Genomic DNA, 25,865 nt, shown 5'->3' on the forward strand with positions numbered 1-25,865 from the left:
AACTTTTTTTTAAAGATTTATTTATTTATTATGTATACAGTGTTCTGTCTGTATGTATGCTTGCTGACCATAAGGGGCACCAGATCTCATTATAGATGGCTGTGAGCCACCATGTGGTTGCTGGGAATTGAACTCAGGACCTTTGGAAGAGCAGACAATGCTCTTAACCACTGAGCCATCTCTCCAGCCCGCAAGGAGATATCTTGATTGAGGAAGCAATTATGGAGTTAGCAAGAATCCAGGCTCTAGAAAAATGCCCAAGAACCCACAGGGATGAGCCCAGCTAAGACCCTAAGCAATAGAGGAGATGGTGTCTGAACAGAGCAAATGTTTTAAATGGGGGCTGGAGAGATGGCTCAGAGGTTAAGAGCATTGCCTGCTCTACCAAAGCTCCTGAGTTCAATTCCCAGCAACCACATGGTGGCTCACAACCATCTGTAATGGGGTCTAGTGCCCTCTTCTGGCCAGCAGGCATACACACCAGAATATTGTATACATAATAAATATTTTAAAAAAATGTTTTAAATGGAAGTGAGAAAACCGATAAGAGTAAAAGAGGCTTCATAGGAGGAGTGCTCCACTCACTCCATTCCAGTCTTTCTGTCTGTTCTTATGATCATTAAACTGGTTTTTGTTTGAAGACACATTCTCCTCTGCTACCTTATTTTTAGGTTCTGGGAATTGAACCTAGGGCCTCACATATAATGGGCAAATGCCATACCATAAAGCTATATTTTAAATTTTTGTTTACTACTGTGTGTATATGATGTGGGAGGTGGGACAAACATGTTATGGAGCCCATTCTCTCCTTCCCTGTGTACATGGGGTCTTTGGACTGGACTCAGGTAGTCAGCTTGCATGGCAAGAACATTTACTTTTACCTGTAAAACCATCTCACTAGCCTTTTTTTCATTTTGAGACTGAGGTTTGCTAAATTTTGAAGGCTGACCTTAACTTCACTCTAGCTCAGACAGAACTTGGATTTGTGATCAATCCCCCAGCTTTGCCTACCCCTCCACCCCAAATCCCCATGAAATAACTGAAATCTCAAGTATGTGCTGCTAGGCCTGGCATAAGACTTTGTAAAATATATTTTAATGTATTAGAAATTTTCATACATGTATACAGTGTATTTTAATTACCCTGCTTCTTCCCATCTCCAACTCTTCCAGACTTCTCAACCTTGTCCCTATACCACCTCCCAACCTGTCTTTTTAAAACTGTTTTGACTTCAATTTCAGATGCTTCCAACTGATAGTCATTACAATCTTAAGCCATGGTTTAGGGGCAGAAACCTTAATATATTTTATATATATGTATAAACCTTTATTTTCCTGCAGGAGGAGAGACAGGCATAGTGTTGCATACCAAAAATTCCAGCACTTGGGAAGTGGAGGTGGGAGGCTCAGGAGTTTGAGACCAGCCTGGGCTATATGAGACCCTGTCTCAAATGGAAGTCAGCTATGGGTTGTTTGGGATTTTTGTTGTTGCTGCTGTTGTTGTGTGTGTATTGTGTTTTGTCTTTTTGTTGCTGTTAGATTGTTTTGAAATAGCATCCCTACATAGGTCATGTAGGTCCCTACTTGCTGTATAGTCCAGCCTGGCCTCAAAATTGCCTTCTGCTTCCTCCTGAGAGCTGGAACTATAGGTATGTGCCACCATGGCCCAGTTTATTTTCAAAACAGCTAAGCTTGTTTTTTGGGTGTTTTTTGTTTGGAGGACTGGAGGAGTTGAGACAGGGTTTCTGTGTCACCCTGGCTCTCCTGGAACTCTTCTGTAGACCAGGCTGACCTCAAACTCCATGCTGGGCTCATTTTGTTTTTTTTTTAAACACAGGGTCTTTGGTGACCAGGAACTCAAACTATGTAGATCAGGCTAGACTGCCTGCCCTTGCCTCCTGAATGCAGAGGTAACAGGTGTACACCACCAGCCTAAGACTGCAGTTGTGTGTTATCTGCATTACCATTGGAGTTCACAGACCATGAGTGTCACTAATCTACCCTTCCTGAAACACTGTTCAGATCCATGCGCCCTGGGGAGCTGTGTGGTAACAGAATTATCTGAAGGACCAGCATGTGGAAAGGACTGAACTTTCTATAAGACTGGCCCAAAAGCCCAAAAAAGGAAGACCCTTGCCTTCCTTCTAAGTGGTCACTGTATAGCTCTTTCCTGCCTTGTTTCCCTTAGTGTGTGGTGTTTGTATGTGTGTGCATGAAGTGTCTGTGGAGGCAGTGATCTTTCCATCTCATGTACAGCCTTGTAAGGTAGAGTCTCATAAAGCCTGGCACTCACCAGGTAGCCTGGCTGGCTAGTGAGCTTCTCCTGCACACTCACACACATGCCAGTGCTGCTGCTTCTGTAGGGAAGTGTTGTTTGGTGCTGGTGTAGCTTGTTGGAGCTAATTTCCTTTTTTAAAAAAAATTTATTTGGTTTTTTAAATTAATTAACCAGTTAATTTTATTTATGTGAATTGTTTTGCTGTCTGTATTGTTTTATGTCTGTATGAAGGTGTCAGGTTTCCTGGAACTGAAGTTACAAGTAGGTGTAAGCTGCCATTTGGGTGCTTGTTGGGGACTGTGGACCACCAGACCCTGAATTTCTTGTAAACAACTTGTTTTCCTCTGCTCAGCTGCTCTTAGCATGAGACCCGGATGGCAGGCTGGTGGGTCTGCAGCTGAAAGATCCCGAGAGCTGGGGCGTGGCCAGAGCCCTATATAACCTGCCCCTGAGCACAATAAAGTGGGCATTCTTGGCACTCTTGTCTCAAGGATGACCCGTGTCCCCATGTACATGTGTTTTTTTAAGTCTTCAGCTTAGTTCCTGGCTTGCGTACAGTCCCATAGTGCAAGCGCTACAGGTGCTGGGAATTAAACCTGGGTCCTGTGGAAGAGCAACCAGTACTCTTAATAACCACTGAGCCATCTCCAGCCCCCATTTGGTTTTGATTTCGGTTTTGATTTTGCTGGGGAGGGGGCTTGTGTTTTGAGGCAATCTTATTTGACCCAGACTGGCCTGAACTCTCTATATAGCCCAGGCTAGCTTTGAACTTATAGCAGTCCTCCTTCTTCAGCCCTTTGCATGTCTTTGTTTTTTTTTCATTGGAAAGGCACTAAATCAGGGTGACTTGGATTATAATACTTGTAATTAACAGTTTTTCTTTTCCTGAAAAACTCCATATATCAGTGATCTGAAGTTCAGAAATAATGGCATTTGCTAAATTTTTAGTGACTAAAACTTGGTGTGGTGGGCATGTTTGTGATCACAGCACTTGGGAGACTGAGCTAAGAGGCTTGCTACAAATTCAAGGCTAGCTTAGGAGCCGGGCGATGGTGGCGCACGCCTTTAATCCCTCGGGAGGCAAAGGTGGGCGAATCTCTGAGTTCGAGACCAGCATGGTCTACAGAGCTAGTTCCAGGACAGGCTCCAAAGCCACAGAGAAACCCTGTCTCGAAAAACCAAAAAAAAAAAAAAAAAAAAAAGCTTAGGCTATATAGTTTAAGGCTAGCATGGGCTACATAGTGAATTCAAGGTCTACCTTGGCTATGTAGTGAGAACTTCTCTCAAAAACAGAGTCCCAGAGAGGCTTGACATGTGTAGGCATCTTCGCATCTCCTGCGTGAGTACCCATCCGAAAGTCCGGCTGACCTGCCTCTTCTGCCTGTATGTTAGGTTCCAGAGCACCGTGCAGGTGAGCAAGCTGCAAGACCTCATCCACCGCAGCAAGATGGCCAGGTGCAGAGGACGGTTTGTCTGCCCAGTGATCCTGTTCAAAGGCAAGGTAAGGCCCACCCATAGCCTCATTTGCTATGAGACATTTACCCTGTCTTTGGGTTACTGACTTCATGTAAAATTGTAAATCCTTTTTCTTTTCTAGCAGCCAAAGGCAGGATAGTTGGTTGTTGGACACCTGGCACTGTGGGAAACAGGCCAGAGAAATAGACCATTTCCAACTGAAAGAGATTTTCAGATAGGGAAGGGATGAAACACCAGAGCCTTCCTACCTCCCTAACCCATGCTATAGAGCTAGACTAAGTCAGGTCCTGGCATTTTGCCTGCATGTGGCCTCAGTTTATTCCACAAGCCTACATCATTGGTTTACAGAGTACATTAAATCAGATAATATTATGCTGTTTGTTCCTTCTTTCAGTCCCGTGATTAGCCAGGTATTATTGAATGTGTACTTTGTGCCAGGCAGTATCTCAGAACTTGAAATATATCATCCTGTAAAGGAGACAAAAGTCCCAATCCTTGCAGTTCATGTGCTCAACAGGACTGTTAGGGTAGCTCCATAATGTGGTTTCATTTACCTGTCTTACTGTCTGTTGGTTCAGAGTGGCAAACAACTTGATCAAATTTACACAGCGAGAGAACTAGATTTGAGTCAGGCATGGCAGTGCACACTTGTAATCCTGATACCTGGAAGGTAGAGGCAAGAGAATCAAGGAGTTTAGGGACAGCCTGGGCTCCATAAGTCCTTGTGTCTTACACAGAAGAATGAGAAATGCATTTATCCTGACTTCTGATGTGGACTTGTGAATGCATCAATACGGGGGCATTGATATAATTTCAGCTCTAAACTGAAGCGAAGACCTGGGTGGAGCTTTGTCATTTGGGAAACACCAAGCAATTCCTGATTTTCTCTTTTTTAAAGTCAGGGTTTTGTTTAGTAGCCCAGGCTCTCCTTTAAACTGATAGCATTCTTTCTGCCTCACCCTCCCTGAGTCTGGGTTACCCTTTAAGCTTCCATCAGAGTTCATCTCCTGCCTCCTCCCCATGACCATTCTTAGCCTCATGCCTTATGAATGTGGGAAGTTGAAATTCTTCAATAGTTAAGACTTTTCAGACCTAGCCTATTAAGGGATTGTGAAATACTAGCAAGTAAATTCCCTCAACTTGTCAGGTCTATGAAGCAAGGGGGAAGAAAATTAAAGCAGTCCTGCTACTTCAGCCTCCTAAGTGTAAGGATTACAGACCCTGTTAGGCACTATTTAATGTCTAAGAATGTGGGGCCTGTGTGCACACACGTGCTTGGAAGCTAAGGGTCGAGACTGGGTGTCATTCTCTCAATCCCTGTCACCTTACTTTTGAGCCAATCTCTCTCATAAACCTGGAGTAGCCCCATTCAGTGGTGCTTCCTGACCAGTCAGCTCTACCCTTGTGCTGCTGTCTCTGCTTTCTAGCTCTAGGATTATATGTGTATACTGCCACGCCTGGCTTTTTATGTGGGTGTTGGTGGCCCAAACGCAAGCTCTCATGGTTGCATAACAAGTGTTTTACCAACTAATTTTACTTTGAGACAGGATCTCACTTTGTAGCTTAGACTGACCTTAACCCCCCGCCCCCCATCCTCCAGTAGCCGGAGATTCCCAAAGATTTCAAGCCTGTGTTGCCATACCCAACAGTTGGCAGTTTAATCTGAATTTTGGATGCTGTTAGACCCAGGAAGTATTAGGTAGCCCCCACCATAGTTCATTGTGCTTAGACCAGCAGGAAATTCAGCCCTAGCCATTCTCCATGGGCTTCTGGAACAGAGACTACAAGCAGAGATTGGCAAATAAAAATGCTACCCTGGAAGCAATAGTGGTCTCTTGACGGGGTCCCAAGAGACACAGGGAAGCAGATAATGCAGACAGGCCACATCTCCAGGAATGCACCCAGCTTGCCCCAGATGATACCCAGCTACTTACGTTTTGCCTGCTCTCACCGCCAGCAAGAGCCAGACAGTTGACCTAGTCTGCACCCATTTCATGCAGCAGCCAACTGTTTACTTCTTTTACCTTATGTGAGGACCCTACAGTAGACAATATTTTGTAACCTTTCAGAAATCTACTTTATACTTCCAGATTGTGTCACACATTCAGAAACGAACTTTAATTGCCCTGTCATCTTACATTTTCCCTTTTCTCCTAATGCCGTGGGGGCAGTTCTCCTAGCCTTCCGTCAGACTAGATTGGCTGGCTTCTGTGTCACTCAAAATTTCCCATTTCCCACCACCCCCGAAACACTGCTGGATTTCAACACACTATTTAAAGACGTAGTCTTAAATTAAATAATGAAGTTTAAAGGCCAGCAGGATGGCTCAGTGGGTAAAGGTACCCACTATACAAGCCTGGCAGCCTTAAGTTTGATCTTCAGAACTCACATAAAGGTGGGCGAAGAGAACTAACTAAACAAAGTTGTATACTCTGATGCACACTGTGGCCTGAGTACCGACAAACACACATCATGCAGATGTACAGATACAGTCTTTTAAAAGAAAGGTACTATTGCTTGGCTTTTAGAATTCCAACTCTAAAATGATCCCTTCTGTGATGAAGAAAGTAAAAAAAGCAAGGCAGTGGAGTAATTTAGAGTACTATCCTAGCATGTACATGGTACTGGCTTCTACTTCTCATAGTCCTTTTAATAGCTACTATGTTGCCTTGGTAATTTGGAGGTTTGTTTTTTTGAGGCACTGTCTCTCTACATAGCCCTGGCTGTCCCATAGAACTTGGCTATGTAGACCAGGCTTACTCTTCTTTTGTTTGTTTTTGTTTTGTTTTATCCTTTTTTTTTATTTATTAAAAATTTCTACCTCCTCCCATTTCCCTCCCCCTCCTCCACTCCCCCTCCTTCTTCAGTCCTAAGAGAAGTCAGGGTACCCTGCCCTGTGGGAAGTCCAAGGCCCTCCCCGTTCCGTCCAGGTCTAGGAAGGTATGCATCCAAACAGACTAGGATCCCAAAAAGCCTGTACATGCAATAGAATCAAATCCCAGTGCCATTATCATTGGCTTCTCAGTCAGCCCCCATTGTCAGCCACATTCAGAGAGTCCGGTTTGATCACATGCTCGTTCAGTCCCAGTCCAGCTGGCCTTGGTGAGCTCCCATTAGACATAGATCAGTCACCAGACTTACTTTTAATTCATAAAGATCTGTCTGCCTCTGCCTTCTGAGTGTTGGGATTAAAGGCATGAACCACACTGAGCTTCCTTGGAAATTGTTTTTTGTTTGTTTTTTTTTTTTTTTTTTATGATAATCTCATGAACCCCAGACTGGCCTCAGAACCACTATGTAACTGTGGCTGGCCTTAAACTTCTGATGTCACTGCCCTTACTCTTAAGTGCTGAGAACATAGCCACATATCATCAGGATTGTTTCAATAAGTTCATTTTAAAAGTTAAGATTCCAGGTATTTCTCTTTTAATTATTTCCCTCAGTATAAAAGTTACCCTCTATGTTAAAAGTTCCAAATTAATAAGTAACAGGCCCTTGAAGGTATGTGAGCTTGGCCAGTTCTCAACCTGACCCTCACTGTGTATGACTGTTCACATCCCTTAACCACCCTGGGCCAGTTGTTTTTTATTATTACTATTGTTATTATTATGTATATAGTATTCTGTCTGCATGTATGCCTACATGCCAGAAGAGGGCACCAGATCTCCTTGCAGATGGTTGTGAGCCACCATGTGGTTGCTGGGAATTGGACTCCCCAGAGGACGCTTCAGCCCCGCCACTTTTCTTCATCCATGAAATAGTGATTATCCCTGCTGCTTTCCATGTTTGTCTTAATGAGAATTCAGTAAGAAGATGGTGTCACTTGGCGGTACTGTGCCCAGTACCTGGTATATATGGACATTCTTCAAGTCTTACTTATCACTGAAGTAACACTGGTACCTGGAATCTGGGAGAGAGACCCCTTTGGTGTAGAGTCTGGAGGCTAATAAAAAGTCTAGGTATCCTTCAGACTGACTGTGATGGTCTCAGTGCTGGTAAGGGGCACTAGGCATTCTTTAAGCTCTGCATGCTTCAGAAACCATCTGACCCAAAAATGCTATTTGTCTCCCAGCACATTTGCAGGTCGGCCACCCTGGCTGGATGGGGAGAGCTGTATGGACGCTCTGGATACAACTATTTTTTCTCAGGTGAATATTGAACAGCCTTTTGCGGGTCTGAGACTGGGAACCACAGGCACGGTGGAGTAAGGAGCAGGTGTGATGAAGCAGGGTAGAGGCCAGGGCACTCCACTCAGCAGCAACTAGGGATTCACTTCAGATGCAAGCAAACTACTACACAGACGGGCATGGGATTCTGGTGGAGATAGGAGGGATGAACCTGGGATAGGGGCAGGTTGGTGCTGTCTATACTTGGTCCTTCAAGGAAGGAGGCTGTTATGAACACCTCTGGGTAGAGCCCATGATACCAGCCTCAGTGCTGACAAACTGGTTTCTCTGGCAGGGGGAACAGATGATACCTGGGCAGATGTGGATGATGTCACGGAGGAGGACTGTGCTCTTCGGTTAGTGCGGGGTTGGTCACTCTGGGTAGGAGGTTGGGTTGGGATGGGTGCCTGGTTGGTGGCAGCCATGCTCTTCTGGCAGTGGGTATTCATCTCTGGTCTATATAAGTGGATCGGCTCTTTGTCTCTGCTTTCCATCTCCATACCCTCAAAACAGCACTGTTTAAGTCCACCCAGTAGCTTCATCAAGACACTGCTGGATACCTGAGCAGTCTGTAGCTGGAATCCCAGTACATGATGACCTCAGGGTTTCTGTGCTGCAGGTCTAAGGTCAGCCCTAGATGTCAGTCTTTGCTTGAGCCCTACCCAGTGGCAGTATGCAGCTGGCCTGCTAAGTGTGAACTTGCCAGGTATCATACAACACACCTGGCACTGAATTACAGGATTGTAGCCACTGTATCCCACAATTGCATTTTTAGTCACACACACCGTTTTCCTTCTTTGGTATGTGTGTGTTTGGGGTGGGGGCAGCATTTGAGATGGTTTCATAAAACCACAGTGACTAGTTCTGGTTTTTTTTTGTTTTGGTTTGGTTTGGTTTTGGTTTTGGTTTTTGTTTTTTTTTTTGTTTGTTTGTTTGTTTTGTTTTTTTGGGTTTTTTTTTTTTGCATTTTGAGACAAGGTCTTGTGTAATCCAACCTGGCTTTGAACTTCCTGGGATGTTCAGAAGATCCTAGCCAGGGATGACCTTGAACTCTCCGGTCCTGTCACCATTTCCCAAGCTCTAGAACTACAGACATGCTGCAGCACTGAGTTCCTTTAAAGGGAGAAAATGGGTACACTCTACTCCTTTCAAATGGTCTTTCGTGAACAAGCCTACAAATATCCTTTGTGTGGTTGCTATCACATGGAAAGTCTTTAGCTGGTATCCAGCATCTCTGGAATGCACATGAGCACCCTAGTAAGATCCGCTGCCCAAACTGTTGCTCAGGTACTTTGCTAAGCCCAAGTTCTGCAACTGACTTTGAAAGCAGTAGCTCTGGCTTGTGCTCAAGAATGTTTGGTGTCCCCTGAGGTCAGGTGACTTCTGCCTTGGCCAGGTCATCTACAGCATACAGTTCTCAGGGAGGCAGCTGGCTCCTGGTAGTGATCAAGAAGCAGGCATTAAAAACACATTGCAGTGACTGTTTACTCTTTCTGCTGCTGCCATATCTGCATGGCGGGACAGAAAGTAGCCTGAGAATTTGGGGGGTTGGTTGTTTGTTTTCTTTCTCCTTGTTTCAAAGGCCTAGTTAAGTAGAAGAAATTCACTTACCTAGTATTTCACAACCAGCTGATCAGATCACCCTGAAAAGTCTTTATCTGTTGAAAAATTTCAATCTGTTACATTCATAAGGCATATGGCTAAAAATGGTCCTAAATAGAGGGAAAAGGGGGAGGTGGAGATGAACTCTAATGGAAGCTTAAAGAGTCTGAGCCACCAGCCTGATGCTTTTTAGAACTGAGATTATCTCGAGTCTTCTGGCTTAATGTCAAGCAGTGCAGAGAGCCCTTTCCCACTCTGGCTGCAAATTGCTCTTCTTTGAACCATGTCCCGAGACAGGGATAATCTCTTGGAAAGTCACCTTCCTTGCCTGCTCCCTCTGACTTCTGGATAATTGAACAGAGGTCTCCATCCATACTTTCCAAAATAGCTCCCTACCCCACACTTCTCTGGATCAACATGGATCTCATCCCCTTTCTCTGGCTATTATTTCAGAAGTGGTGACACACACCTTTTTGATAAGGTGAGAGGCTATGATATCAGGCTGCTTCGATACCTATCCGTCAAGTACATCTGTGACCTGATGGTGGAGAACAAGAAGGTGAAGTTTGGCATGAAGTGAGTACAGGGCATCTGGCATGAAGCAGGCTCAGGCTGTGTTCATGATTGGTGGGGCTGGCCCATAGTGCATGGCCCTTCTGGCTTGGTGGGCTGGTGTGAGGGCCATCTGTGCAGACTCTCATTGCATTTTCATTCATTCCTGATGTGCCTGCATCCACATGTGTGTATTGGTGCACGTGGAGGCCAAAGATTGACATCAGATATGTTCCCCAAGTCATTTTCCATTGGATTTTTCAAGACAGTCTTGCAATAAGCCTGGAGCTCACCAGTTCAGCTCTCCTGGCTGGCTGGAAAGCCAGCGGATCCTCCTGTCCACTTTCACATCACCGCGAGTATAGGTGTTTGTAGCCACTTCCAGCTTTTTACATAGGTGCTGGGGGTCTGAACTCAAGACCTCATTCAGGCATAGCAAGTACTTTACCAACTGAGCCATCTTCCTGGCCTCTTTCATTTATTTATTTGTTTGTTTGTTTATTGTATTTTTGTGGGGGTTATTTTGGTTTATTTTGCTTTTTGTTTGTTATTTTACTTTTCTTTGTTTTGATCTTTATTTTTGAGATAGTGTTTTGAAATATGGCCAAGCTTGGCCTTGAACTATGTAGCCTACACTGGCCCTGAATTTGTAAGGATCCTCCTGGCTCTGCTTCCCAGATCCTGGGATGAAAGTGTGCAACGACGCTCAGCTCCATGTTCCCATGTTTAGGAGTGGCCTTTGGAGGTAGAGAAGTCCTTCCTACTGTCCGGCTCTGTCCCACCCTCAGGACCAAGAGTGGATGTGCCTCATGCCTCCATGGAGCTGTTATGGAAGGTTATCCTCCAACTCTGGGTACTGGCTGAGGCCTGCTCCTTTGTTAGAGTGAAAAAGACCTCTTATTTGCATTGTTGAAGGGGGACAGGGAAGAGTTCTTTATTGTTTGCTGCTGACTGTCCTTCCTAAGTCTGAAGGACAGTTTTTTAGCAAAAAGTTCATTGTAAGAAATTGTTACACTTATTTGGGAGTCTGTATTTGTGTGTGTGTATAGGAATATCATAACACATTATGTCCCTGTCTTGTAGTGTAACCTCCTCTGAGAAAGTGGACAAAGCCCAGCGCTATGCAGACTTCACTCTCCTCTCTATCCCATATCCAGGTAGGAGAACAGGGTCAAACTTTCTGTGCTTCGGTGTCCTGGGAACTGTTTGGGAGGAGCTGTATCAGGCAGCATGGACGTTTGGGCCCAGGTCACAGCAGTCAATGCTTGAGGGTCAGGCAGGATCCTGCAGAGTTGTATATTTGTCTAAGGAGTGATGGTCAGAGGTGGGACCTGGTGTTGGTATTCATGAGCCACAACCTTGAGAAAGTTACTTCTCTGAGCTTCAGATTCCCTCAGGTATAAGTTAGAACTTGGAAAAGCTTAACTCCGGTTTGTCATAAAGGCTAGATTTTGTGTATCCATATGGCCTATGCACGTAAGAGGAAATGACATGTTCATACACAGCCATCATTCATGCTGCTCTGTCCCATATGGTGTGTGCCTTGTCATGAATGTCCAGAGCTATTTGTGGATCACCCCAGACAGTGCTGTTTGTGGAGCAGAAAAGCAAAAAGTGCTCTGTCATCAGTAATTATACAGTAACCTCCCAATATTATAGGACACTTTGGTATCCACAGAGCCACTCTGGATCTCTGCCACACAATCCCGTGTCTGTGGCCAGGCTATATTCTCACACTGAAAACTGGAGCTGTGTAGTAGTACTCTAGTTCTCTACCATCCCTGCTGGTCGGTGAACATCGGTCCCAGGCTTTGCCAATCACAGCAAGGTGTCCTCCCTCCTTGACGCCTCTCCCACTTCTCAGCACTGGCATCTTCCCTCAGTTTGGGCTTGGACTTTACTTTCTAGTCTTAGAGCCCTATAGTCATTATCAAGAACAGGCTGCAGTAGCCTCCTTAGAATTGCAAATTCAGCAAGCTTCTTGTGAGAGATATCCTCATCAGACGACTGATGGCCTTTAGACCCACTCCTGATGATCTGGCATCCTCAGTGTCCTCCATGCAGTTTCATGACGCTCTTTTCTGCCAGCTCTGTGTTTGGCGTCCTGTAGGACTAGGTGTAGCTCCTTGCCTTTGGCACTAGGTGCCCTGGAACCAGCCCCTCAACCTATCTGAGCACCATTTTCATCCTTCATAACATGGGAATAATGACACTTGTTTCAGAATAAAGTGAGAGACCTAGCCCCAATAGACTCTAAATTACGGTTCTGATGAGTTTGTGGGAAGAAAGGCTCTTGGAACCTTCTCTTGTCTAAGAGCAACTTTGGACTGATGTAGGTTATGAAGATGCCACTGGGCTTGACAGTGCTGGCAAAAGTTTCTTCTTCCAGAACATCCATTCCTCACTTGATGCCCTTGCATTCTGTACTAGAGCCATCAGTGGCTCTGCAGATGCTTCAGACCTAGTGTCGTCCTCCTAGGAGAGGCTGCTAGGGAGTAGCCTCAGCTATTCCACGTGATGTGGTGTGCTCCCTAAGGAATAGGCATCAGTTTGCTTGTTTATAGCTGAGTTCCAAAAAAGGCATGGGTAGGAAACGTAGTAGTTAGTACCACGTGTTAGTGCCATTGCTTCATTCCAGTAGCAGTAGTACAGTGTTGAGGGAGCTGCAGGTCTCTTCCCACAGCCCAGCTCCCGGCCGCCTGGCTAGCTTATGCCCAGAAATAACAGCACACAAACTGTATTCATTTAAACACTGCCTGGCCCATTAGCTCTAGCTTCTTACTGGCTAATTCTTACATCTTGATTACCCATTTCTGTTAATGTATGTAGCACCCCAAGGTGAGCTTACCAGGAAGATTCTAGCCTACATCCATCCTGGATCAGAGCTTCATCGCGTCTGCCCTGGCGATGAGCTGCATGGCGTCTGTCTGAGGCGTCTTACCTCACCTCCTCTTCTCCCAGCATTCTGTTCTGTTTACTCCACCCACCTATGTTCTAACCTATCAGGGCCAAGCAGTTTCTTTATTAATTAACCAATGACCATCCTCCATCAGTACAGGGTCTCTTTGTTTGTAGTTTGGCAACTTACTACATATTCCTCAAATGTTAACACCCTTTGTTAACCTGTCATTGGTCTACAGTCCGTCTGGCTTAGGGCTGAAGATATTTAGCATGATGTCTGCCTGTAATAGCAAATCACAGGGCATAGTCTCATTAACCAGAATAAGAATGAAGTAAATGATGGTACTTCCATAATAGAATAGAGCTCAATACAGTGTACAGGAGCACCTGGTGCAAACACCTGTAATCCTGGCAATTGAGAAGCAGAGGTAGAGAGACACTATAAATTCAAGGTCAAGCCTGATCTATGTTGTCTGCTCCAGGCCAGGTGAGACCCTGTTTTAACAAAAGGTGAGGAGTAGGGTACAGAATTAATTTGGTTGATATTCCCAGTGTGTTAAGGAAAACGTACTACCAAAACTGAGCAGAAAAGATGGCATAAAGATCCCCAAAATTTTTATGTACTTTATCTGATGATTTTATGAGTCAGGAGGAGGGTACAGGGACAATCAAAAGAAAAAAAAAAATAGCCAGACACAGCCATAAGGGGTAAAGGAGCAGGAGCAGAAGCACTTTTTAGTTAACATGCTTGTGTTCTTGAGGTTTTTTCATGTCTGTATCACTTTACAAAATTGCTGTTATTGAAAGTCATACCTTGGGCTGGAGAGATGGCTCAGTGGTTAAGAGCATTGCCTGCTCTTCCAAAGGTCCTGAGTTCAATTCCCGGCAACCACATGGTGGCTCACAACCATCTGGAATGAGGTCTGGTGCCCTCTTCTGGCCTGCAGACATACACACAGACAGAATATTGTATAAATAAATAAATAAATAAATAAATAAATAAATATTTTTTTTTTAAGCCATACCTTTTATAGAAAGTGAAAGAAAAAATTGTGGTGTTGGATCAGCGGTGATGGATCATGACTACATGTCTGGGCTTCTGAGGTCCATACCAAGGGCAGGGGGAACAGTCATACCTTTAACCTTTTAGGACTGTCACTTGAGTCCTGTGAGGTCTTCAAGGCTCATACAAGGACTAAAGATAGTATCAGTTTAACTTATAATGTAGATGGGCAGTGCTCCCAACTCTTCCTTCAGGATGTGAGAATAGATGGGGCCAAACTGCCCACTGGTTTGTATCCTTTAGAGTGAATTGTTGCCATCCCCTGCTTTGTCCTTACTGGGTTCAGAAGCTTGTTGAAGTAATGACATCAGGCACAGCCCTGGGTACCAAGTCAGTTTCTCACAAAAACAGTGTATGCATCCTGGGCTTTGTCAGAAGTTGATCTAGCAAGTAAGGATATGAGAAAGCAAATCACTTCATGGTGCCCTAGGAGATAATTGGTGTCTCCTTTTTGCCCAGGCTCATAAGCTCAAGGCCCCTGCCTGTTAGTTGTAGCTGTTCTCTCTCCTGGTGAGGCACCCTAAAATAGGCTGAAGTATTAGGACTGAAGATTATCTCCTGACTTCTCAATCATTATTGAACCTAATAATTCAATATTATTAGGGGATTAGTATAAAATAAAAGCCAAATTTGGCACATGGATTGGTCTCCACTTTTCTCTCCACAAAGACCCTCATTTTGCTTTGAAGCAAGCCTAAAGGTTGTTGTAGAGTTCCCTGAGTATTCATCAGCCTCTGATCTCTCACAGAATTAAGGGCTCTCACTGGACTTGGTGTACAAAACCCATGTGCCTGCTGAAGTCTGCCCACGCAGACCTGGGGAGCTCAGAGTAATTCTAAGAAACTGTTCCCTCTGCATTTGCTTTCCCCTGCCCGGTGACTTTATGTCACAGGAGCCCACTCAGCAAAATGGCTGTGTTCATCCCACAAAGGCAGGCTGTAGCCCAGGGGCAAGCCTCCTCTCTAACCAAGACAGCTGGCTACTGCAGAACAAGATATTGCCTGAGTCTGTCATGGTGGTGCACTTAGGAGGTAGAGGCAGGTTTGGATCTCTGTGAATTCAAGGCCAGGATGGTCTACATAGCCAGTCCCAGGACAGCCAGAGCTACATAGACCCTGCTCAGAAAAACAAAACAAAAAGCTGGTTGACTAAGTCAAGGTTGACACTAAGAATTCCTGTCACAAGAGCAGTATAGTGCCAGTTATGTATTGCCATTTGAATGTCACAGATACCCAAACAGCTGTGCAACTGACTATACTGTTTTATATGTATTACTGTATTTCACCTAAAGCCACCATCCCACAAGTAGGAAAACCAGGGCTTAGTGACATTCACCAACTTATTCCCAGTCTTTTAAGTTGGGTCTGCTTCCAAAGGCTCTTCTCTGCACAATTCCTCCCTCTGTTGCCGAGGCCTCCACCTGGTAGTTTCTGAGGAAGTTTGAATGATGAAGAATGTGCCCTCCCCCTGCTGGGTTGACAGTAGTGATGTCCACTGAGCACTTGTCAGCTTGCAGGCACTGCCCATGCCTCTGGAGTAAGGATATGCGAAACCTGTAGTTGGGGATTGCTACCCCCATTTCGAAGATGCTGCCTTAGCTTCTGCAAGAAAGTGAACTCTTGCTGTGAGCACTGCCTTTGTCTGCTGTGATTGGCACTAGAAACTTGTAGGATAAAGGGACCTGCAGTGAGGGAGGTGCCTGTGGTGACCAAGGAACACAGATAGTGCAAGGACAGTTGGGACCTTGTATAGCTGGAAATGGTGGTGCTCAGGAGCTTTCAGTCAGCCTCAGCCTGCCCAGGGCCACCGTGCAGAAAGCCTGGTGAGCTCATGGCTCCTGAGTTCTCCAGCACCTAGAGTCAGAGGTGGCAAGGGAGCTGTTGAGCAAGACAGGAAGTGCTAATAAGGTGCCATAACGCTGCCTTCTTTTCCAGGCTGTGAATTCTTCAAGGAGTATAAGGATCGGGATTACATGGCTGAAGGGCTCATATTTAACTGGAAGCAGGTATGAGTAACAATATTCAGCCATGTTTCTTTTTAGCAGGAGACCCTTTTCTTTATTCTTATGCCTGAATTTGTCTCGCTATTTCTTTCTCTTCCTCTGCTGCTTGTATGTGTGTGTTAATATCTCACTGCACACCCTTTCTGCTCGCTTTTTCATGACTGCCTCTCCATAAAAGAAAGTCTTCAAAGCCAAATTAGGGAACAATTAGCCTTCCTCTTCTTCCACTCTGTGAAGACTGGAAGCGGCATTGTTTCTTCAAGCAGGAGATCATGCACAGGGAGTCTCCAGAGGCCGTACGTGGCTTGCTGATGCTTCTTGCAGCTCAGATACTTCAGTATCTGACAGATAAACTCCATTCAGCTATGGTGACCTGGTCACTTTGCTTTTTAAGCAGTCAGTTCCAGAGGGCTCCAGGCATCTGGTCCAGAAGAGGCGAGCACTGTGGAGGGCTGTCCTACCTATGGTGGATACAGCTCCAGGGCTGGGGCCTGTTGTCGCATATGCTGGCCAATTACATCTCACAGTGTCATTCTGTTCTCAGGACTATGTCGATGCCCCATTGAACATCCCTGACTTCCTGACTCGCTCTCTGAACATTGACTGGAGCCAGTATCAGGTGAGGGCCTGATCATGCAGGCAGGACGAGGGGATGGTGTAACCAAGGGACCTTGTGCAAATGTTGGTAGTATTCTGACATCCCACAGCCCAGACAACGAGAAACTGCTTGCCTATTGAACTGTCTTTTTATTTGTGTGTGTGTTTGGGGATTGGTTTTTTTTTTTTTTTAAGACAAGGTCTCACTGTATAGCCCAGGTTGACCTAGAACTGTGTAGACCATCAGACCAGCCTTGAACTCAGAGATCCTCCTGAGCACTGGGATTAAAGGTGTGCACTATCTTGTACGTCGTGTACGGCTTTCCTTATTTGCTCCAGACCCAGAGAGTCAAAGTCTTCCAAATGTAACTCAGTGATTTGTGTCCACCAGGGGGATCTGTTTCCAGGGAACTTCACAAAGTCTGCTCTTCCACATCTGGGCTTAGCAGCTTTTCATTTTTCTTTTTAATGGGTTCTGTTAGAGGAAGTGCAGAGCTGCCTGACCTCATTTGACTGCAGAAACCTGAAAGATAGAGCTGGCTCTCCACACTGTTTAACCCTCACAAGCTGACGGCTGCTGGGAGTCTCCCTTGCAGCCTGCCCCTTCTCAGCTTCCTCTTGTCTGGCTGACACCTTGTCCTTCAGGATTGGCTCTGTGTCCACTTCAGGAAGACTTTCCTGATTTGCCTCCTCTCCCCATCCCTGATGGTTGGATGTCTACATCTACCTTCCCATTAGCCCCCTGGGTGTATCTATCATGGAATTTTCCACCGAGCTATAGTTACTGATTTAGAGATCTGCTTCTGTGAGCTCCGTGAGGACAGAGAACCCACAGCTTGTGTATCTCCTCAGCACCCCCTGCACATAAAGCCAGGTGTTGGGGTACGTGCCTGTCATCCTTTACTCAGGATCATTGCAAGTTTGAGGCCAGCCTGGGCTACTTAGCAGATCCTGTCTCAAAACCTGTCCACCCCATACCCTGAAGAGAGAAAGAGGGAGAGAGGGCAGGGGAGGACAGCTAAGCCGGTGATTATCAAAAGTATCCTGCCTCCCTACCATTTTCATTTGTGCCCTGCATTGTACAACTCCCACACAGCCTTAAGGTTTCCTTTTCTCAGACCTGGCCTGCCTCTTAGGCAACGGGAGGCCCCATTCTCTTATGTGATACTCAGGAAGTTTGTAAAGGCAAGGACTGGATTTGTCTTAACCCAATTCTCTTCCTGCTATGCAGATTCCAGGGAATTGAACTCAAGTCATGAGGTTTGGTGGCAAATGCCTCTACCTACCATTCCACCTCGCCAGCAGGGATTTATCTTATCTCTGAATAGCCTTAATAACAGCTTAGATGCCCAGGCAGCTATCTGGGTACATGCCGGGGGGGGGGGGGGAGCGGAATGTCAGGTATCTCCTAAATAAGTGTTTCTATAAGAGCGTCATCAGAGAGGGAAAGCAGGCTGGTGCTCTTCACTGTGATCCAAAGACTAGGTTTATGGGGTCCTGTTTTCTGGGCTATGGTTTCACAGGTTAAATAGCCAAGTAGAGACTACATACTCCTCAGTTTGTGTACTGAGCTCTCAGGTGACCTCTACCCTAAGCTGCCCTTCTGCTCTCTCTGGAGCTGCCTGTTTTCCTGAATGCAGGTGCCAAATGGATGTGATGAACTACTCACCAAATGGGGTGACAGGAGGGGCAGTGTATGTTGGTCCTGCTAAGGCTGTCTCTAGGGAGGAAGTAAGACCTCTTCTAAGTAGTTGGAGATGCTGCAGTTGGGTTCCTTGGCTTTGAACAGACCTTGCCTTTCCCGGAAGATGGGGTTGGCAGCCCTATCCCAGGCCTCACTAGGATCTCTGAGTTGTAAGTGTTCTCTGAGAAGGCATGCTGGAGTGCCTTCACAGCAGTGAGAAGCAGACCACTAGTTAGCTGGCTGCAGAGCAGGAACGTCAATGTGATTCAGGCATGCTGGTGGGGGGGGGGGGGGGGGGCATGTCAAAGGAATGCTTCCTTAAATAAAGCAGTCAAGCCAGTTTGCCTCACTTTGTCTCTTCATGTCATCTTCAGCCAGGGGTGCACTCTGCCCTCTCAGCATGTTAACTTTGGGGTCCCAGATTCCTTTATATTTTACCTCACTGGGTGATGGACTCTCTTGTTCACTCCGCTTTACACTCACTTTGCTCTGCTCCTGGAGGCTTTTTCATGGAGTGCATGGGATGAGCATCAGGGGCGGACACTGCTCACATTCAGTAGTCTCACATGTTTTGTTTCTTACTCTCCTGTAAATCTTAGAGTCTAGTGGTGCCAGACCCATCCCTCAGCCCAGCTGTGCGGTTTGGGCCTTCCCAGTGCAGCCCTCTCCATGGATAACCAGGCCCAGCCCTGGGAACATGCTGTCTCTTTCTGATCAAAGTCCCCTTTAGATCTGCACACTTGGCACTCTGCAGAGCCCCAGGCTTGGTCCCTCCCCTCCCCTTGCTGCTGCTATCTTTACTAGCAAGCCTAACCTGAGGCTTTATGCTCCATGGCTCCTGTCCTCACTCTGCAGAAGCTTAGCTCAGAGGAAACCTCTTGGCAATAGTGTGTCAGACATGTTGAGCCAGCTGTGTAAAGAGACCCTCATGCTCCTGCTGGTAATGGCTTTATTAGCACAATGCTGCAGCAGGTCTCTGGAGCTGCTAAAAGTAGGTCAGAACTCTCTGGGGGCATGGGAGGGTCAGGTAAATGAGTCTGCTTTAAATTCCTGGGAAAACCATTGCAATTACAGGTGCCGTGTTCCCCTCCCCCCCGGGAAGTGCTCTCTCTTTGGCATGCTCCACCCTCTCTGCACAGCCCAGAACGCTGATAGGCAGTTGTGTCCTAAGAGAGCAGAGGCTGTCCCTAGCCAGGGGAAAAGGCTCTGCAGAACTGGGTCAGGTCCCTCTATGGAATTCAGATTGGGAGTGGGCTGCTCCAGAGTGCCTGGTCTAGCCCTCTCACTTGGCTAGAACAGATTCTTGGCAGCATTATATATTTCCTGACTCCCACCTAAATGAGCCTCTTATTAAAATAAAACAAAGTGTCTGCTAAATACACTGTATATATTATTTCTCCAGGAGGTGGTAGTGCATATGTATAATCCCACCAGTCGGGAGGCAGAAGCAAAAAGATAGTGAGTTCCAGCCCAGCCTAGGCTAATATAGGAAGACCATCTCTAAAAAGGGAAAGGGGCCAGCCAGGTGGCTCAATATGTAAAGATGATTGCCACCAAGCTTTACACCCTGAATTTGATCCCCTGAATCCATGTAAAGTGGAAAAAAACAGCCCTCAAAAATTCTCCTCTGAATTTTCAGACATAAGCCATGGCAGGAATGCATCTTGTTGTTTAGTATGTATGGGTGTTTTGCCTGCATGCCTGTCTGTGCATCACTGTGTGCAGTACCTATGGAGGCCAAAAGATAACAGAATCCCTGGAACCCCCTCAGGACTGCAGTTACAGATGTGGGTACAGGAAATTGAACCCTGTTCCTCTATAAGAACAGCTCTTAGCCATTGAGCTGTCTTTTCTACCCCAGGAATGTTACACACGCACACATACATCCATGCATGCACACACAGTGTTAAACAGTGAAAAAAAAGTTAGCATGCAGTGAGCAGCAATAAAGGTAAATTAAACGACAATTGAGAAAGTTAGTGTTTGTGTTGGTTTCCATGGTGTGGTGGCAGATGAAAGAATGACTCTTACATGGCTGTTTGGAAACAGTGTCTACCCTGGACCCCTGCACTTAGAAGCCATTGGCATGAGGTTGCTTAAGAACACCTGCTAGAGGCGTCTATCCGTCACTCTCCAGCACACTGAGTAAGGGAGTGTGGCTGATGGATACAAGCAGAGCTCTTGAAGCTGAGGAATGAATGTCTCAGGTTACTTGGGGTTTGGAGCCTTTAGCTTAAGACCAAGAGCCTTGTTTACTTGCTGCCCAAAAATCATGCTTGGCACTATATGTAACTTTGAGATAGGGCCTCATATACCAGGCTGGTATAGCTGAGGTTTGCCTTGAATTCCTCATCCTCCTGCCTAGGCCTCCTAAGAGCTGAGGTTACAAAGGGCGTATCATTACACCTGGCAACATTTTTGTTAGATTTTGGTGCTAGGATGGACCTGGCATTTCTTAAATGCAAAAGCATGTGATCCACCACCAACCTACACCCCCTCTGGCATTTGTATTTGTTTGGGAATTTTTGAGACTCGGTATGTAGCTAAGCCTCAAACTCATGTTCCTCTTTCCTCTAAGTCCTAGTTAATATTTATTTCTCAATCTTTCTCTTGTTTTGTCCAGAGTTGGGACCTGGTGCAACAAACACAAAACTACCTGAAACTGCTGCTTTCCATTGTTAACAGTGATGGTGAGTCTTGGGATCCCAAGCCTGTGAAATGCTGGTCAGGAATGTAGGATTAGGTCTCTGAGAATCCCCTGAGCCAAGAGACTTTTCAGGCTGGATTCCTTCCCAGGGGTATGCTGATGAGATGTCTGTGTGGGAAAAAGCACTTGCTGCACAAGCTTGATAAATTGGGTATGATGCCCAGAACCATGGTGGAAGAAGAGAACCAATTTCCACAAGTTGTTCTCTGATCTTGGCCTGTGCACGCTTATGTGTGCACAAACACAATGATAAACAGTTAAAAACAGAACTTCAACTAGAAGAAATATGAGAGACCATACTAGGTACTTCATCCATATCTAGGATGAAATTGGGGAATAGCCTTGGACAGGTGCCTGGGGAAGAGGACACTAAGCTGGCCTGGAGGCCTTTTCATCAACCCCTGTCTGGGTCTCTCATTTGGTGTTCCTGTTCTGCCACAGATGACCGCGGGCTGCTGGTACACTGTATCTCAGGCTGGGATCGGACCCCTCTTTTCATCTCTCTTCTACGCCTTTCCTTATGGGCTGTGAGTATGAATAAATGTCTTGGAGTCAGGGAACATGCAGAGATCATTTTAGGCTTTACCCTTTGGTGTCTTAATTATTATCTCCAAGATGCAGAGATGCTGTGGGGTGAGGGCACACTCAGCAGGTGTCATGTTTAACCCTGTTCTTGGTCAGTGGGCACAGTCACCCAGTCTATGGTGTGGTTTGCTCCTGGGGTAAGGAGGTCTATACTAGGACCTTTCTGATCTTGCCACCTTTGGTCTCTCCCAGGATGGGCTAATCCACACATCTCTGAAGCCTGCTGAGATCCTCTACCTGACTGTGGCCTATGACTGGTTCCTCTTTGGGTAAGTTTTCAAGGAACACCAGCCTTTGAGGTGTATATGCATGGTATTTTTTATGGGGAACAGAGATAAGAAAACAGTTGGCTTCCTTTGGAAAAGATCAGAAATGTTGGCAGGCTTCATCTGATGCATTAGTGCCAAAGACTGGTCTGTCTCTGGTGCACAAGCCTCCTACAGCCCCGTGTTACACCCTTTGATTCATCACTCTTCTTTTTCAGGCACATGTTGGTAGATAGGCTCAGCAAAGGAGAGGAGGTGAGTACCCTCATAGACCTATACCACACCTTAAGACAGAATGACGTTCATCTTGGTTGTCATGCTGTAGAGGCAGTTTCTCAACCCAGGATACTTGGATGAGGTCACCATCTTCTTCCCTCAGGCAGCGTTGGGGAGCAGAGGGGAAGCAAGAGCACAGAGCCCTGTGTGAACCTCAGGTTCCCTTTGTACTGCAGAAAAAGTTCTGGCCACAGCTGCTGTGATTTTTTTAAGTTAATGTTCTTCCTTTCTGCACTTGGCTCTGGAACCAATGTATAGGGTGCTTTCCATGACCCATGCTCAGGGCCGAAACATGAAGCACTGCTATCTTCAGTCCTGCTGCACACAGAATCCCTTCCCTTTCCCAAGGTGTTGTCCTGCCCACTTCTCATCTGTAGGCTACCTCCAGGTCCATTTGTCCCTCCTCTTCAATGTGGTCAAATTCCTCTGCCATCTCCATATCTTTGTCTGCTTGTCATGGTTTCCCCAGCATCAGATCTTAAGTAGGGCTTGTGTGTGTCTATTTGTCCTGCTTATTGCCTAGGTGACCTTGAGCAGCATAACCTTGAGTCTCCTGGTGCCTCGCTCAGAGCTAGAGATGCCTATCAGGACAGTGTTGGCTTTGTCTCCCCTCATCTCCAATGTTCAGAAGCATCGTCTTCTCTCCCTCCCGCTCCTGAGCTTGCTTCCTTCTTGGGCATCTTATCTCCAGCTTTCTTTTGTTGCTCCTGTTTAGTTGCTCGTCCCCCTTCCAAATCTCTTCTGAGCACTAATGTGACTGCAGGGCTGCAGAGCTCATAAGCCCGTTCCTTGGAGGCCCCATGAACTCTGCCAGAGGCAGAGCCTTCGGCGTTGAAATCTGGGCAGAAGGCCTCTTTGTAGACTCTTGTTTGGAGATTTTGCTGGTGCTTTAGGACATTCTGTCCTGCACTCCATCTCCCTCCTCTCCCAAAGCAGGCCAGATGCTCCCTTCAGAGAATCAAGGCAAAGATGAAGCCGAGCTGCCTGGGCTGAGTCCTACCCTTCGGTCCCTCAATGTATGCAAAGGTCTCTGAGACTGGAGGGTTGGGCTTTACCTCCCCAGACTACAGAAACCTCTAAAAAACAAGCTAAAAACAGCTACTATGTGCCTTTTTACCCTGTCTTCTGCTTTGAGGTTCCCTGGATATATTAGCACATTAAAGGCTGAAGAGTCTGATGGAACACCTGTGTCATTTTATATAATAGAGCATTTTCATACTGACGAGATCTGAGCAACCCTCTGCCTGGTTTTTTTGTTTTGTTTTGGAGGGACTCTTACAGGGCCCTGTGGGAATGTGTGGGTGTTTCCCTGTATCTCATGGGTTGCATCTTTGGGGATCACTGGTGTGCTATGTAGGCTAAATAGACTGAAGCCTCTGGACTAGGGCACTGGCTGGGATTTACTCATGGGAATGGGGTTGCTGCCAGAATCAGCACCTCCTGCCTGTACTAACTCACAGCAAAGTCTTGGGCCTCACAAGACCTGAGCACAGCAGACTCTGAACTAGTCCTCAGCTGCCCTACACAAGTTCTAATCCTGTGTCAGATCCTGTGACCCCACCCCATGGAATGCCTTTCCACATCTGCCTTATCCACTAATCCCCATGCCCAAGATACTTGCCCTCCCAGCTGTCCTTCCCTGTCAGTGGCTCTCCTTGGGCTTAGATGGAAGTGGGAAGCTACTGTTACCTCCTCTTTGTAAAGATTAAGAACATGTATGTTGAAGATTTGAAAGCTCTACATTGGACTTCTGTGTCCTCAAGAAAGGAGCACATTCCTTCCTTCCCTGCCCCATCTCATGGGCACTTGCGCACCCCTGCTGAGCCCTGTCTTTCACCCACATCAGTCGTAAACCCAGAAGATGGAAGATGCAGCAGGGTCTCCAAAGCAGGTCATTCTCTGTAAGAGGGATTAACCAGACCAGCCAGCAGCCCAGTTCTGAATGCTCTGCTATGTAGTGATATTTCATTTTAATAAAAATGAATAAAGCTTGCCTGAAGATCAGAGAGTAAAACAGCCGCACTGATCAGCCATACAGACCAGACAGTGGTGGCACACACCTTTAATTCCAGTAACCACACTAGTTTGCCATAAAAACCAGGCATTAGTGTGCACCACTAGAGAGGAATATAAAATGGGAGGAAGACAGTTTTCAGACACAGTCTCATTCTGAGGATTTCTGAAGGCAGGATCGCCATTTTTTGGACTGAGGTAGAGGTAAGAGCAAGTGGCTGGCTGCTTTGCTTTTCTGGTCTTCAGGTTGAACCCAATTTCTGTCTCTGGGTTTTATTAGTTGTGCTGCACTAATAAAGCTGTCTCCATCTTTCCATTGGGGAAGGCTAGCTTCTCACTGTGTTCTGATTTTCCTCACTCCTTCAGATTTTCTTCTTTTGCTTCAATTTTTTGAAGCATATCACCTCCGAAGAGTTCTGCCTGAAGACCCAGAGGTAAGTGGAGACCAAAGCACTCAGGGGACTCCTCCTGAGTCCTCAATAGGGTATTTATCCCAGCCCTGTACAGATGTCCATGTTGAGGACCCAAGTGAACAGGGAATGGATGGTTTGATGAAGAACTGTGATGCTGTAGGAAGAAACAAGCCTGTGGACAGGACTCCTCACTTCTCACAGCCTGAACTGATGATACTCATCATTCTTGGGTCCTATAGAAGGCCAAATGTGCTGGGATGTAGCTCAGTAGTAGAGTGCTCACCTACCATGCTCCAGCCCCTGCATTCAACCTTTGGTACCATAAAAAAGAAAAAACTCAGAATATGTCCCCATAGAAACTGAATCATAACTCAGCTGGGCATCTTGGTGCACACTTTATCCCAGCATCTGGCAGGCAGATCTGAGTTCAGAGCCAGCCTGGTCGTCTGCACACTGAGCAGAAATCTGCTTTCAGCCTGAAAAAGTCTTGTATGTCTGGCAGTTACTCTGGGACTTCAGTGAGAACTTGGGTCCTGTGAGTTGACTTGTCTTTCTACCAAACTTGCCAATTGTTGGGCCATGATTGAAAGGAAAAGCAGACTGTGTTGACTTTAGTCTAGTGCGTGTGACAGGCAGAGCCAAGCTAGTAGATCCCAGAAGTGGGCCTGGTACCTGTTCCATGTGTTGCCAGTAGTTGGAACTGTCCTGTAGGCTGGGTAGAGTCAAGAGGAGGTGACAGAAAAAAACTCCAGCTGCAGCTCAAATTTCCTGCTTGGGGTTGTCATTCTAGGAGGAAGAGTTTGCCAACTCGGGATGCAGGCTTCACTCTGGAAGATATCTGCATGTTGAGTGAGTGCTGGCCCCTAACAGCCTTTACTTCTTCACTGTAGCTACCTGAGAATAGACCACATGGGGACCTGTTCTAGAAGCTTATCCATCCAGCCATGTGGTGTGGAAAAGGTGGGAGACTGGTAGTGGGGAAGGTAACATGCTGACTTTCTGGCTGCTTTCAGGACGCAGAGACCGAGGCAGCACCACCAGCCTAGGCAGCGACTTCTCCCTGGTCTTGGAGAATTCACCAGGAGCCGTGGGGAGCTTCACCTATGAGGCTGTGGAACTTGGCCCGGCAGGAGCACCAACTCAGGCAGCTTGGTGAGGGGCCAGACTGAGACAGAGTAAACTCACAGCTGTGGCCCAAGGCCACCAGCCCTAGGGAGCCAAGCTGTAGCCCCAGGAACAAAGGGGGCTCTGACAGAAGGCTTGAGAGCACAGCTTCATCCCCTGC

At 46.4% G+C, this 25,865-nt stretch overlaps 1 protein-coding gene across 6 annotated transcripts in view; it reads left to right on the forward strand.

Annotated features, from left to right (window-relative positions):
- The window catches only part of Mtmr14 (myotubularin related protein 14), a 46,726-nt gene that overhangs the window by 9,658 nt on the left and 11,203 nt on the right, over positions 1-25,865 (forward strand). For 4 of the 6 annotated variants that reach the window (XM_005364995.2, XM_005364996.2, XM_026788095.1 and 1 more), the window contains 14 exons: positions 3,670-3,778; positions 7,826-7,901; positions 8,215-8,275; positions 9,975-10,097; positions 11,157-11,230; positions 15,972-16,042; positions 16,584-16,658; positions 20,944-21,010; positions 21,469-21,554; positions 21,805-21,881; positions 22,097-22,133; positions 24,534-24,601; positions 25,371-25,429; positions 25,594-25,732. In XM_005364995.2, coding sequence (XP_005365052.1) covers positions 3,670-3,778; positions 7,826-7,901; positions 8,215-8,275; positions 9,975-10,097; positions 11,157-11,230; positions 15,972-16,042; positions 16,584-16,658; positions 20,944-21,010; positions 21,469-21,554; positions 21,805-21,881; positions 22,097-22,133; positions 24,534-24,601; positions 25,371-25,429; positions 25,594-25,732 — 1,122 coding nt within the window. Of the gene's footprint in view, positions 1-3,669; positions 3,779-7,825; positions 7,902-8,214; positions 8,276-9,974; positions 10,098-11,156; positions 11,231-15,971; positions 16,043-16,583; positions 16,659-20,943; positions 21,011-21,468; positions 21,555-21,804; positions 21,882-22,096; positions 22,134-24,533; positions 24,602-25,370; positions 25,430-25,593; positions 25,733-25,865 lie in introns of those variants that run through there. The other 2 variants (XM_026788094.1, XM_026788097.1) reach the window with 2 other exon arrangements.

This window comes from Microtus ochrogaster, unplaced genomic scaffold (genome assembly GCF_000317375.1).
Source record: "Microtus ochrogaster isolate Prairie Vole_2 unplaced genomic scaffold, MicOch1.0 UNK1, whole genome shotgun sequence".
Classification (NCBI taxonomy): domain Eukaryota; kingdom Metazoa; phylum Chordata; class Mammalia; order Rodentia; family Cricetidae; genus Microtus; species Microtus ochrogaster.